Genomic DNA, 14,696 nt, shown 5'->3' with positions numbered 1-14,696 from the left:
CTCCATGTCTCATAAGGCAATATTTCTACCTCATTCTATTAATGCATTTCATCTGTGGCACTAGTGCTTTCAAGTATTGACAGCTATTGAGTTATGTATTCTCTCACTTTATCAACTACTGCATTTATTTCTATTTCAAAAAATACAATTTTTCCTGACATGATTTATGTGAACTCATATCATTTATATGCATGGCTCTGTTCTTACTTTGGTATTTATAGTATTGCTCCTAAGTAAGCATATGTTCCAAGAAAAATAGTGATACTCATTTTTAGTAAAGGAAAACAAATTGTTTACAGGGCAGAAAAGCACCTGCCTAGAAATAAAGAGACTGATTCTGTAGCCTGAGGAAATGAAAAATTCCTACTCTGTCACTTTTCCTAGACAGATCACTTGTCACCAAGTATTACAGGTTGTGTGCATTTTCCAAGAGAAAGCAAGACACCACTTTGCACATAACTAGGTATATACACTAAATGATTATACTTACAGGTTACAAGTATTCATAAATCACAGTTATGAAATGAAGTTAGATATAACTGAACCCACAATTTTTACAAGGCATTTTAAATAAGAGAGAATATGAAAGGGAAAGTGACCTCAGTATATGAGGAAGGGAAAAAGTTAAACTCTACTTGTAAGGTCTTATTTGCTTAAATATATTTGCTAACATAGCACAATGTTAAGATCCAATAGAATTAGATGGTTAAGATACATGAATGATTATATGATATTCAGTATTTTTCTCTCTTGAAATGTTTCACCCATTAAAAAAATAAAACCTATGTATTAATAGATTATAGATGATAAATCAACAGTTTAGTAATTTTGGAATTTGGGACAGAGTCACCATAAAGCTAAGCAAAATCAGACACATATATGGAATGAAATTAACCACTTAGAACAATTTTTTTTTTTATTGAAGTATCATTGATATACAATCTTAAACTGGTTTCAATTATACAACACAGTGGTTCAACAGCTACCCACATTATTAAATCCCCACCCCCACTAGTGCTAGAACCAATATTTTTTACATATGCAACAAATGTGGAAAGATATTTAATGAATAAATCCCCTAAATTCTAGTGCTTACATGTTTTTACCCCATGGGTTAACTAAATTTCATTAAAACAATACAAATTGCTAAATGTAGAAGTTAATGCATGTAGAGGGCAGTTTCTCATTGCAACCAGCAGGGGGCATAGATAAAGAGTGCCTTCCCTTGCTATGTGGGCATTTCTTAGTGAGGAAAGATGTCATTACATACATGCTCTGCTGGATCACTTCTACCTTTGGCTCTCACATTCCTCCAGCCCCCTGTAAAACCTTCACTCGCTAAGTGACTTCACCATCACCAACATGCCATTTCTTGTTTTCTCAGTCTATCATTCATTCATTTCCTAATATTTGTTGAGGTCCTAGATGTAAAAGACCTTTCACACAGGGCTACGGTAGGACTCAAAGATAAGAGATACAGGAATCTGATCTCCTCATGGTCTCCTTCAATAGGGTCATGCACACAAGTAAGCATTAACATATATATAGTGGACCTGTTGAGAGATATTGAAAACATATATATTCCAGCTAATAGAGGTTAGAAAGGACTGCATGAATCGAAAAGACTAAGAACAACAAATGCTAGCGAGGATGCGGAGAAAGGGAAACCCTCCTACACTGCTGGTGGGAATGTAAGCTAGTTCAACTATTGTGGAAAGCAATATGGAGGTTCCTCAAAAGACTAAAAATAGAAATACCATTTGACCCGGGAATCCCACTCCTTGGAATTTACCCAAAGAATACAACTTTTCAGACTCAAAAAGACAGATGCACCCCTATGTTTATCGCAGCACTATTTACAATAGCCAAGATATGGAAGCAACCTAAGTGTCCATCAGTAGATGAATGGATAAAGATGTGGTACATACACACAATGGAATACTATTCAGCCATAAGAAAGAAACAAATCCTACCATTTGCAACAACATGGATGGAGCTGAAGGATATTATGCTCAGTGAAATAGGCCAGGCAGAGAAAGACAAGTGCCAAATAATTTCTCTCATTTGTGGAGTATAACAACAAAGCAAAACTGAAGGAACCAAACAGCAGCAGACTCACAGACTCCAAGAAGGGACTGGTGGTTACCAAAGGGGAGGGGTGTGGGAGGGCAGGTGGGGAGGGAGGGAGAAGGGGATGGATGGGTATTATGCTTAGTACAAATGGTGTGGGAGGTCATGGGGAAAACAGTTTAGCACAGAGGAGGCAAACAGTGACTCTGTGGCACCTTATACACTGATGTACAGTGACTGTGATGGGGTATGGGTGGGGACTTGATAATATGGGTAAATGTAGTAACCACATTGTTTTTTCATGTGAAACCTTCATAAGAGTGTATATCAATAATACCTTAATAAAAATTTTTTTAAAAAAGAAAGGACTGCATGAAAGAAAAGAGTTTTGATGAATAGGTAGGATTTGAATGTTTCAGTTCCCAAAATCTCTTTTCTACTCATCTACCTCATAGGAAGTTAAAAGTAAAGCCTCATCAAGAAAAGGCTAGAAGTGGCTAATAAATGATACCAGTATGAGGCAATGAGTACGGTCTTAGGGAAAAGCATACACATACAATGATACATTTCCCATTTCAAAACAGGATTCTTCCTACTAAGACCTTGAGAGGCTGAAATAATGGACCAAATCAAACACAATGAAATGAAAGGTGCAACTGCAAAGACTTGAACAGAGATGTGGGGACATATCTAAAAAATGGCATTTGTTAAAGTGTTCAGGGTACTAGTCAAGGATAAACTCAACAAAGACCAATAATATAATGTGGCCAAAGTGCCAATGCATTTTTAATGATATGTTAAATTTTTATTTACATGGCTCAAAATTCAGGCTACTGTAAAGGAGTGTAAGCTCAGAATTGTTACTCCAACTTCTGTGCCCATCCCCCACGCCCTGCTTTAGAGATTTCCATTATTTTGTGACTCCTTCCAGTGTTTCTTTAGTCTCATACAGTTCATATACACATAGACATATTTTCTTTCTCCCATCTTTTCTTACAAAAAAGGGAATATGCCTTATACATTATTCTTCACCTTGCCTTTTTCGCTCTACTGGATATCCTGGCAATCTTTCAATATGGTATATATATAGTTTCCTCATTTCTTTTCCAGCTGCATAATGTTCCAGTATGTGAATATTTTATGGCTTATTGTGGTGTTTTACAACATAGCTGCAAATCCTTTGACATTCCTTCCACTGAAAGGTGAAGTCTATATTCCTTTACCTTAAGTCAAGGTGGTTTATAACTGCTTTGACCAATAGAGCATGGAAGAAGTGACACCATATTTCACCTTTGAGACTAGGTCATAAAAGACCATCTTTATTCAAGCATGTCTGCTAGTTTCAATAATAACCTTTATTCTCAATAGGGACTGGTAGCAAATACAAATACTACTTTTGCTGACAATAGCAAAGTATTCTATATAGAGAACCAGAACAGGGTCCCTGAATTCCATGAATTTGGAAAATGTTTTTTTTTAGAAAACTTTGTATTAATTGGTGGAATCCATACATCTCCGTAGAAATCAACGCTTATTTGGGAAACATCCTTTGAACTAAGATTAATAACAACTCAGGTGTCTGTGAAAGTCTTCTTACCTTAAATCTACTATCATCTCTATATAGTGCTCTTCCTATGAATGGTGTAGCTCTTTACTTAATCTCTGAAACTATAAAATTACATCTTGTAACACCTTCCCCCAGATTCTCGTTCTGGAGAAATCACATATTCAAATGTTGAACAATTAGGGGCCTTCTTGTACATTGTTTTATGAATCTACCAAACTTAAATGTCTCAGGTTGACAAAATACTGGAGGAAGAAATATTTTGCCATTGTTTTTAGAAATAAACACTTTGAACAGAATGCCCTAACCAGTCATGTAGCACATACAAATACAGTCTATAGAGGAAAAAAGTATTGTATGCTAATTGGGTTTCTGGTGCTTAAAGTAGCCATGTAACACTCCTTTATGTCTAATATATTATCTTTCCATTTTCAAAAGGGTACTGGAAGAAACAGGAATGTGAGTGAAAGAGGGCCATTGGAAGCAAAAGAGTGAGGTAAGAATACATATGATCACCTGTATTTGAAAGTTCTGGGTATATTCTCCTAGGTGTATCCAGATTCCTTACCAAGAATAACTGTGTAATAGAATATAAAGGCAAAAGGGAACATACCATACCACTCTTTCTCAGATGGGAAACTGAGGCCTGGAGATTTAAATAACTATTCTAAGGTCAACAGCTAGCAACAGGCAGAAAGAACTCAAGTGGCAGGTCCCCCAGGCCAAACCATATCTATGGCAGATCATTGCTGAGATTCTAAAGGGGTCTAGTTATACAGTGCTTGAGAAACTTACCTGAAGGCTACGAGAAGGCGCCATGCTTTCCATTTCTTTTTCACATATATTTTTTAAATTCTTACAGAGAGAAATAAATTCACTTCACAATAGCAACTAGAGAAAGGAAAAAAATCTAGAAAAATGCCAAAGCAACACAAACTCTGATGCACCTAGAAGTCTTCTGAAAAGGACAGAAAACTTCTAACTTTAGGAGCTATTAAAGGGATGTCATTCCCAAGTTATGCAATATCTCTTCATCCTTATAAAAATGAAACACAAAGCAGCTGAGCAAAAAGTATATCCAGGGTTGTATGCTTTTCCCCAAATAGAAGGATTAGGGTTTCCATTTGGATTATTTCCCAGATAGTTGCTTACTGCCCACAAAGATAGTTATGAACATCCATCCCGCTAACTTTCCCCTCTAACTTCTATATCCATCTGGCTAACATCTGTATCCATCTGGCAAATCTTTCAAGATTTTAACAGAATGCTCTACCCAAAAAGTTTGACATTCCTGAAAAGAGTTTGCAGAGTCTTTGGAAATAAATGGGAGGTTATTGGCATCATCTCCCCCAACAACAAAGTGTTATCCTACTTATAATAAGTAGTTGTTGAATGAAATTTACTCTCCAGCCCTGATGTCTCCTCAGACTCCAGACTCGTACATTCAACTGCCTACTCAACATTTCTAATTGGGGGATGACTAAAGGTATTTCAAACTCAACTGTTTAAAACAGAACACTGATTTCCTCTGCACTTCTCCCCCTCCCCTACATATACCTCATTCCTTCTGTTTGTCCATCTTAGAAAAAAGCACACTTCTTTTTTACCTAGTTGCTTAGGTCATCTTTGGATATTTGTGTTGCCTTTCTTTGCACTGATTCAATCCATCATTAAGTCCTCCTGCTGCTCTTTGCTTAAACCATGTTCAGAATCCAACCACATCTCACTGCTGCTATCACCTCTGTGCTGGTTCAGACCACCACCTCTTGCTTATTTCACTCTAACAGCCTCCTGAGCAGTCCATGTCTTCTTAGCCTCTTCTCATTTCCCCCCAATAATCCATTCTCCACACATCAACCAGGATGAAAAGTAAAACATTTCATGCTCTCATTTCCTCTGAACCGTCCACAACTTTCCATTATCCTGGATATACAAGCCCATCTCCTGACGGTGACCTACACAGCTCTCCTGGTCTCTGCGGCTAGTCCTCTAGCCTCTACCACATTTCCCCTGAGTCACCAGGATGGAGTCTGCTGTCCTCCTCATGGTAAACATCATGTTCTATACCTGCTGTTCCACTTGCCCAGCTCATTCCTCTCCAAAGTCTTCCAACAGCTGATTCTGACTCATTTTTCAGGCCTCTAAGCAATTGTCATCTCTGAGATATCTTTCCTGAAGAAGCTATTTGAAACATACCCCACGCAGCCAGTTACTCTCTATCCTCATGCCCTGCTTTATTTTCCTCACTCTCTGAAATTATAATGCTCATTGTATGTACCTCTCTCTGGGATGTAAGGTCCCAGGCATCTGAAACAGTATAATAGGCACTCGAATATTTGAAAGGATAACTGATTGAATGAAACATTTCTTTATTAACATTTTAAAGATGCTGGGCAAAGCCATGAAGAAATGTGGGCATTATAAAATAGAATAAAAGAAGCATGGAGCCCAATGCCTGCCGAATAATGGAAAATAATTATAATAGGAAATGGGCTTGCCACAATACTGGAAAACTGGAAGCAGATATACTTCACCAATGTTTGGCCTTTATTTTCCTTTCATAAGAATATGGCCTCAGTGAAGCACATTTTGATTCAAGAACTTGAAAAAAAAAACCTTAAATGGAGCATTAGCTTTAGGATAGCACAAAATCAAACTTCAGCAAGACCCTACTTGCTCAGGGTGCACAGCTGGTGCACACCCCTCGTGGGGTCTTCAGAGAGCTTCAGGGAGCTGCTCTCAAATACGCTGCATGTATTTCTGCTCTTTGTGACAACCTGACTTCCCATGGGTTTCAGAATGCTTGGAAAATAAAATGAGAATTTAATCTAATCTTACAGTGGGTTTTGCATGTGGCATGGGTCTCTGGGTCTGCATCATCTCTTCCAGCCAATCCTTAAATTTGGTAAGGATGCAAGGAGGTTCAGAAATTTAAAAGACTTCCCAAGGACTTTTAATTCAAGGACTCTAACACAGTGCAATGGATTGAATGTTTATGTTCCACCCTCATATGTTGAACTTGTAATCCTGTGTGATGGTATTAGCAGGTGGGGTTTTGGGGAGGTAATTAGGTCACGAGGATAGAGCCCTTATGAGTGAGACTGGTGCTCTTAAGAAAGGGACCTGAGAGCTCTGTGCCCTCTCTCTGCCACGTGAGGATGCAAGAAGTCGGCAGTTTGCAACCCAGAAAAGAGCTCTCACCGCATACTGATCTGCTGGCATCTTGACCTAGGATCTCCTAGCCTCCAGAACTGTGAGAAACAAATGTTTGCTGTTTAAGCCACCCAGTGTATCGTATTCTGTTACAGCAGCCTGAACTCAGTAAGACACTCGGTAAAACTCTAGTCTAGTGTAAAACATAGTTCTAAATGAAATAAGATTTTGCCCCACTTTAAACTAAGGCATCATTTCTAACTTTAGATTTCTCTCGACAGAGGACATGAGGATCACTAAAAATATACCTTATTTACTATAAAATTTATGAATAAGAAATACAAGAGTTTTATGTCAACTTATCTCTCAAACCAGGAGTCAATTTATTTTCTAGTCACTGAAAACATTTCCCTACACAATTCAAATTTACACATTTTTTTAAAAGTGAAACAAAGGTAAAAAGGAAATGACAGTGCCTTCTAAAGTACAATTATGTTTCATAGGAAATTTAAGTGTGATTTAGAATAAAGAAATATTAGCCTCTTCATTGAAGTTAAGTTGCCTGGAGGAAATTTCACAATTAAAATAAATGCACATTAGACTATTACATTAAATGGAAATGAATAATTCTTCAATGCTTTAAAAAGGATTTGAACATAAACATGTATAACAATCTCACTAGGTCACTAATGACTCCACGGCACTAAGCCCAAAAGACTTTTTCTGTCCTTAATCTAGTTGCTCTTTCTTGCAGCTTTTGTCATGGTTGACCACTCCCTTCTTAAAGTTTTCTCTTCCTCTGATCCTGTGATATTACTGTCCCCTAAGTTTTCCTCCTACCTCACTGGAAGCTACTTATCAGTGTTTTTTCTAGGCTCATCTTCTCCTAACATGTGACTGAATGTGGGAGTGTCTCAGAGCTTTGTCCCAGGCTCTCTCCTTTTCTTACTTTATTTTTTCTAAGTAGTCTCATGTAAAGCTTCCCAAACTTTTGCACATTTTGGTACAAAGGGAAAGTGACAATAATTGCACAGCTACTCAGTGTTGGAGGCCACTGGGCTGGCAGCACCTGGTGCTCCAAGGACTGAGGATAATATCTTAACACATGTGTACTCTATGTTAGCACATCCCGTGGTACACTGGTGGGCCTTGGGAAGCTCTGAATCAGCACCCATGTATTCGGCCATCGCCAATATGCAAATAAGTTCATGGTCTGTGTTCCCAAAACTTGGCCCTCTTCCAGTGTTCTCTGTCTCAGGGAAGGTAATCACACTATGAAGTTGTGGAAGCCAGAATTCTAGGAGATACCCTTGCCACCTCTCTTGTCCTCCCACATCCAATTCATCATCAAACCCTCTTCTGTTTACTTCCTTAACATTATCTCATCTCTCCACCTCTACCACCACCAGAGCCCAAGCCATCATCAGTTTATCAGATTTGCCTGAGTCATTACAGTAACCACTCAAGTCATCTATCCTCATCCACTCGAAACCCCCTCTAATTCAGTATCTAATCTACAATTGTGATTTAAATCATTATAACAATACTAAAGATCTAACTAGATCATTCCTTTGCTGAAGGCAAAATTCCTCAACATGACCCACAGTACCCTGCATGGCCTGATTAATACTTACTGTTCTGGTCATCTGTTGCTACAGAACAAATCACCCAAACACTTAATACCTTAAAACAGTGATTGAATATTAGCTTTCATGATTCTACGAGTAGTTCAGCCTCAGCTGGATGGTAATCACCTAGAATCTATTACCCTGCAGTGAGAATTTGGCATGGAGTGGAGTCATCTGAAGCCCAGTCAACTGGGCTGGGCATCCAAGATGCCTTCTTCACTCACATGTCCGAGGGCTGGTCAGACATCCCTCTCTCCATTTAACCTCTCCACATGGCAAGTCTGGAGTTCCTCAAAGTCAAATTCTTACATGACAAGTTACTTTCCTCAAAGCATACTATAGAGACCAAGGCAAAAGCTGTGACCTAGTCCCCAAAGTCATCCAGCCAGTCAGTTTTCTTGCTTATTCTATAGGCCAAACTGAATCACAGGGTCAGCCCAGATTCAAGGATAGGAACTACCCAAGGACCTGAGTATCAAAAAGCATAGTTCTTAGAAGGGGGAAGAGGCTCTTTGGGGAATATCAACCACACCCACCTCTCCAATCCCACTTTGTAGCACATTCCCTATTACTGTTTCCACTTTAGCCATGTTGGCCTTCTTTCAGTTTCTTGTACTTAGCCATACTCTATCTTGCTTAAAGGCTTCTGCACTGTTTTCTTTGCCTAGAATGTTCTTCCAATCCCCCTTTGCCAATTAACTCCTGTTCAACTTTCAGACCTTAATCAAGTCTCAGGAAAGCCTTCTCTGACTTCTCTACCTAGTTAAATTTTTTTAATATAATTTTATGGCATCAGATACATTTCTAGTATTGTCTTCATCCCACTGCACTTTGCATTTGTTTGAATTAATTATGCAATTTATGTTTCAATATTCCACTAGACTGGAAGAGGAACTATGTCTGATTTTTCCCTCTTACCACAAAGCTTGACTAGTACTCAAGTATTTATTTGCTGAATGAATGACTGAAATTAACTAAGTAAATGAAACTAACAATGTACTTTTTTTTCCCTTAGAATTACAGTGAAATAGGTAATCAGTCTCATGTTCAATAAATAGAAAACCCTAAATATAAATCATTCTTCACAGAGGAAGTTCTCATAAATTTAAAGGTCATATTCTTTTGCCATATCCTACTTATAAAATTAGCAGATGTATAAAGAAATCAATTAAATGTAGCCAAATTGTGTAAGTTTTATGAGATTTCTTCCAATCTCCTTTTAAATAAACCTAAAACTGTCTTATTTTAATTTCTCTGCTTTAACGAAAATGGACAAGTGTGCCAAATAAGGCACTGCAATCACAGGAGAGATGATTTCCTACTCTATGCATGAACCTGGTAGTGACAGTAAGAAACTTAGAAACCTAGGTGGACTGTTACACAGACTGCACATGATTCTCATTGTGCTAAAACCAGATGCACAGTACTAACTGCTCCCTGCTACATTATCAATAATCTGTCTATAAATAAACACTCCACCAACTTTCAACTTGAAAAGGGATATTTCATCTTGGTGGGGAGCTAACATTCCTATTCTTAGAAGGTAACACAAATAGCCCATGGTTGGAATGGAGAGAATATTTGCTACTTAACTACTTTTATGACCCTTAACTATTCTTTAAAAAAAAAAAGTCTGTGTAATTATAAATGACATTATAACCAAAGTTCATTATCAAAAAGTACTTTCTATTTCTGGTCCTCTCAATCCCAAGTTTCAATTCTAACTGTTGCCAACTACTGAAAACATCTGGTACAGTGACAATGTTCTTACAGTCTGAATTCAGCCATGTGTTTACTCATTCTTTCTCCCTACAACTACAACGTGTTGCTCCCAGAAGGGAAGGGTTTGGTCAGTCTGGTTCACCTACAGCAGTGTCTGGCACATTGTGCCCCCCAGTGCATTGCTAAATGAGAAAACAGTGGTCTTTTAGAATCAGATCTTATACATTACTCAAATCAAAATATTTGTGAAAATGCTTATTTATTATTTATTAAGAAATTGTATATGATATATAATGACAAATATATAATTACATAAAAATAGTTATGTTATTAAGAAAAGATATTCTGTCAAAAATGCTTCTAAAATGCCTTTACTACTCATTTATGCTTCTTGCTTCCTAGGTATTATATTATATGAAATCAGTGTTTCTTCTAAATAAGACCTAACCTGTCTTATTTACTAGTTAAGAAAAAAACACTATTTTACCATAAAGCAGAAGGGGCTTTTTGCTAACTCAATTGTTAAAAACAAGACAATTGGCCCAAAATGGAGTCACTTATGCTAAGCCCCACGTCACAAAAGGGAGCTTTACCTTAATTTCACTTTTGTCCTCTCCCAGAAATGGAATCTTAAGTCAGTAGATCAGGAACTACCGTGAGGTATTGCTGATAAACCCCTGCTATCCCTTAAAGGAAAGTGACCTAGCCACTACCAATCCACACTGTGCTAGTACAACTTCTTCATCCTGCTCCCTTCCACCTAGAAAAGTCTTTCATTTTGTACAGCTCCTTGGAGCTCCTTTCTAGTAAACAGCTGGATAGGATGCTGCCAGGTTCATGGATCGTTGAATAAAGCCAATATGATCTTTAAAATTTACTCAGTTGAATTTTGTTTTTTTTTAACACTTTGAATTTCTTTGGTTATTAAAAGCTTTCTGGGATGAAACTTCTTTTTCTCAGTAGCTGAACTGGAATGCGTGCTTTGTTGCATAGTTTGAGGAGCCTTATCAGACTAAACAAATGTACAGCAAATGACAAGGAAGTCTATAAGCAGGTCCATGAGTATGCTCATTTTGAATATGAGTGTGCACAGTGGAATAATTAGCCACTATTTACTAAAAGTACGAAAATATACATGGAAAATAGAGGGCATGAAAATCTGTTGGGCACAGTTGCTTAAATCCAAACTTAGTATCTTAATAAATTATCAAATAGTTTGTCTTAAAAGGTTGACTTGATGTAGTTGAAACATTCAGTAATAAGTTTTTAACCTAGTCTAGATTGTACGATTTAGTTAACAGTAAAATATTAGTATCACATTGCCATTAAAAGAAATACCCCCTCCTGGTAGCCTCTTACACAAGTGTAATGCTGACCAATAAACATGACTTACAGGTTTTCTGGGGGTTTAGTCTCTGTTCCATTTTGCACCTTATTTAACAATTCATCAATCACACTGAATTATTCACAACTAAACATCTTTTTTTCTTTGTCCTGCTTCTAAGTGTGCATTTAGATCTGGATTGTTGCTTTTCAAGTTACAATGTGTTAAATGGAAATTTTACATACTAGACAAGTTTAACCTGCTCTACTGCTGCTCCAATTCCACACTTAAATTCCAGAACTTAGAAGAAGTTGTGTTACAAGAAACATGATCCACCCATATTTTGAAAGACATTAATGTTTGCCTTGTTGGGTTTTTAAACATTTTTCACACGCAGTCAAAAAAAAAAGAGAGAGATTCACTTAAGCTACATTGGCAAGTGCCATATTTGACCAATCGTTTCATTATTCTAAGTGGTTTTTAAAGTTGTGCCTTCCATTTTCTATTAACTCCTCACTCCACCTTATCTAAGTTACGGAATCAACTAAAAGGCTTAGAACAAAGATAGAGCTTTGAATGAATTGAAGAGTTTGGTAAATAGATCCCCTCACTTCTTTCTTCAGACCCCATTGCCGTAAAATCTTTTTTGATTCCATCTCAAGAAGAGAAATAAATAGAAACACATGCACTATTAACTTGGGTTACTTTTAGAAGTTAATTTCAATTTCACCCAGATATGCATCAAAAATATTTCATCTTCCTTTCTTTTCCTTTTCATTCACCACTAAAGCTAACACATACTCCTTACAAGTAGGATTAATAAGAAAGGGCAGGAATTTCAGACACATTAGGAATATTGATTAACTCTATTCTTTTTGGTAAGGCAATTTCCTGACTTAACAGAACAGTGGTGGGTGAACGGTAAGAGATGCCGGTCTTTCATGTTAAGCCCTTTCAAGGGCAGATGCCAAGGTGAGCAGTATTCCCGGTTTCTCAGCAACCAGAGAGAATTTGTGAATGACTGAAAGATTTGCACCACTTCACAGCCGCACTTGGGGGCTGCTCTAGAACAGCAAAGCCCAGTCAAGGAAATTCATATCACATTCTGCATCCGTGGGTAAAAGGGGATGAAGTACACACACACACACAAACACACACACACACACACACACCTCACACCAGTGGGCAGAAGGGGTGAAACACCCCCACCCAATCCACCCACCATAAGCCCTGCGGCGAGCTCTCCCGCAGGCCAGCTCGGCTACGGAAGGCACGGCAGACATCCCTCTCCCTGCCCAGGAGAGAGGCTCGCCTCCGCCCAGGAGCTAGAGCTACCTGGTCTATAGCATTCTAGGCTTTTCCTTACAAAGTAGGAAGGTCTCTGCTGGCCTTACCTCTAGGGCTGCTTTCTTGTAAGTACGGTGGGGCCGTGGGAGTGACGCTTCCCGAGGGGGATGCTGACAGCAGAGGCGAGCGTTCGTCCACCCCATCAGCAGCCATGACTGCAGCAGTGGCGGGGCCGGCGAGGGCTGAGCCGCGGGCCGCGCTCCGCGGAGCTGGTGGCTAGTGCTGAAGCCGCGGCTGCCGCCTGGGAGGGCCCGGGCTGTGTCACAAGGCAGGAGGCGGGGGGAGGGGAAGGTGCGGGACCCAGAGGCGGGGGAAGGAACGCGCGCCGGGAAGCGTGTCTGGGAGAGCGGAGGGGAAAGAAAGAAAGGGCCCGGGAGAGGGGGAGGCGGGGCCTGGGCAGAGCCCGGGAGCACAGTAGGGCTGACTGGGAACGGCTGGGAAGGGAAGGGAATATGCAAAGTGACCAAGATGCGGGAGGTGGTGAGCCGGAGGAAGGGGTTACAACTTTTTTTCTCTTTGTACTTTACATTTCCTTAGCTAAGGAGAAGGATAAAGAGCTGGGGGTTAGAGAAAAGCCTGTGACGTGATTAAGGAAAACTCCAGCAAACAGAGAACTCAAGGTTCGATCCTGGAGGGAGGAGGAGGAATTCTTTGCTATCAAACTTTGCAGCAATTGCTTGAAGAAAGCTTATTACTAGATCAATTCCTTCTTAAGGGCTGCTTCTTTTGTTAGGAAATCACTTTTCAACTTCTGTTGTTTAAGAGGAAGTAGATTTTTGCATGAGTGGTGCTATTCCCTGCTTTCCTTTGCTAATTTTTTAATACCTGTTTGGCACTCTAGTAACAGTTCCTTATTGAAATGATGCATAGTGTGTTGGCTTTTGCAAGTTTCATTTTACAAATTACGTTGCCATTTTAGTTTTGTTTTTGTACTATATTGTCCCTGACACATACAAGTAATGTATTAATAATGTAAGACAATTATAAAGCTATTTTCTTGAGCTAATGTTTTAAAGTAATCTTTGAAATGTAAAAGGGAGTTAAGAAAATATCTAGGCATAGTTCTCATCTTGCTTTCTGTGTTTATTTTATTTTTTGGTGGTGGTTTGCTAAAGTGGCTAAAAATCAAAGTTTTGGACATGCCCATATAAAAAGGCAATGGGAAAATAGTCATGGTCTCAAACTATAATTTTTCTGCAATAGTTCTTTGACTCATCTAACAAACGTTTTTTGCATGCTTACTGGGTCCAAAAAGAGAATAGAGCATGGGCTTGGTCCCCAAAATTGCGGTGAGATGGCATAGTGAAAAACAAACAAAAATGAGGCTGGTAGTCCCAGCTGAGATTTAAAGGGGCATGAGGAAAACAGACTTCAGACATTTGAAACTACTTCTCATATTACATTAAGAAGGGTCTTCATTTTGCTCTCTGAAGATACTCTTTCTTCCAAAAAATCCATTTAGGCAACAGCTGGGAATCCCAAGGGAAAAATCAAAGAATAATGTTTTCTATTATACAGCATCTTTTTGTGGGCCAGTAATATCAAGATACAATACAATATAAGGATTCCCATATGATGTAATCCAAGGGCATTTATATGTCTCCAGGAACCTGGAAAGGGAGAGGTCAAGGTGTAGCACTCCTTGCAAAGGTAAACAGTTCATAAAATGAACAGTGGTGTTTTTACAAATGCATCCTGAATGCTTCTGAGTTAAACTGTTAAGAAGAATCAACAAAATCCTATCATCATAATGTCCTATCCCATCACCTATTACACACTATTCAAACAATGTTTACATTTTTATTATCCATCCATAGTTCTGCTCCTGGTGTTACTGGGTTTCCTCCTCTATTGCTCTCCTTAGCTCTTTGCCCTGCCACTGAGTCCT

The 14,696-nt window shown here is 38.7% G+C and overlaps 1 protein-coding gene across 1 annotated transcript in view; it reads right to left on the bottom strand.

Annotated features, from left to right (window-relative positions):
* PIP4P2 (phosphatidylinositol-4,5-bisphosphate 4-phosphatase 2) overlaps window positions 1-13,165 on the bottom strand; it is a 56,501-nt gene extending 43,336 nt beyond the window's left edge. Inside the window, exon 1 of the mRNA XM_036932787.2 lies at window positions 12,856-13,165. Within this exon, the coding sequence (XP_036788682.1) occupies window positions 12,856-12,961 (106 nt within the window). The 5' untranslated portion in view covers window positions 12,962-13,165. The remainder of the gene's footprint in view (window positions 1-12,855) is intronic.
* Window positions 13,166-14,696: the final 1,531 nt, after the last annotated feature.

The sequence above is a fragment of the Manis pentadactyla genome, chromosome 3 (assembly GCF_030020395.1).
Source record: "Manis pentadactyla isolate mManPen7 chromosome 3, mManPen7.hap1, whole genome shotgun sequence".
NCBI classification, from domain to species: domain Eukaryota; kingdom Metazoa; phylum Chordata; class Mammalia; order Pholidota; family Manidae; genus Manis; species Manis pentadactyla.
This window is presented reverse-complemented; position numbering and strand designations above follow the sequence as displayed.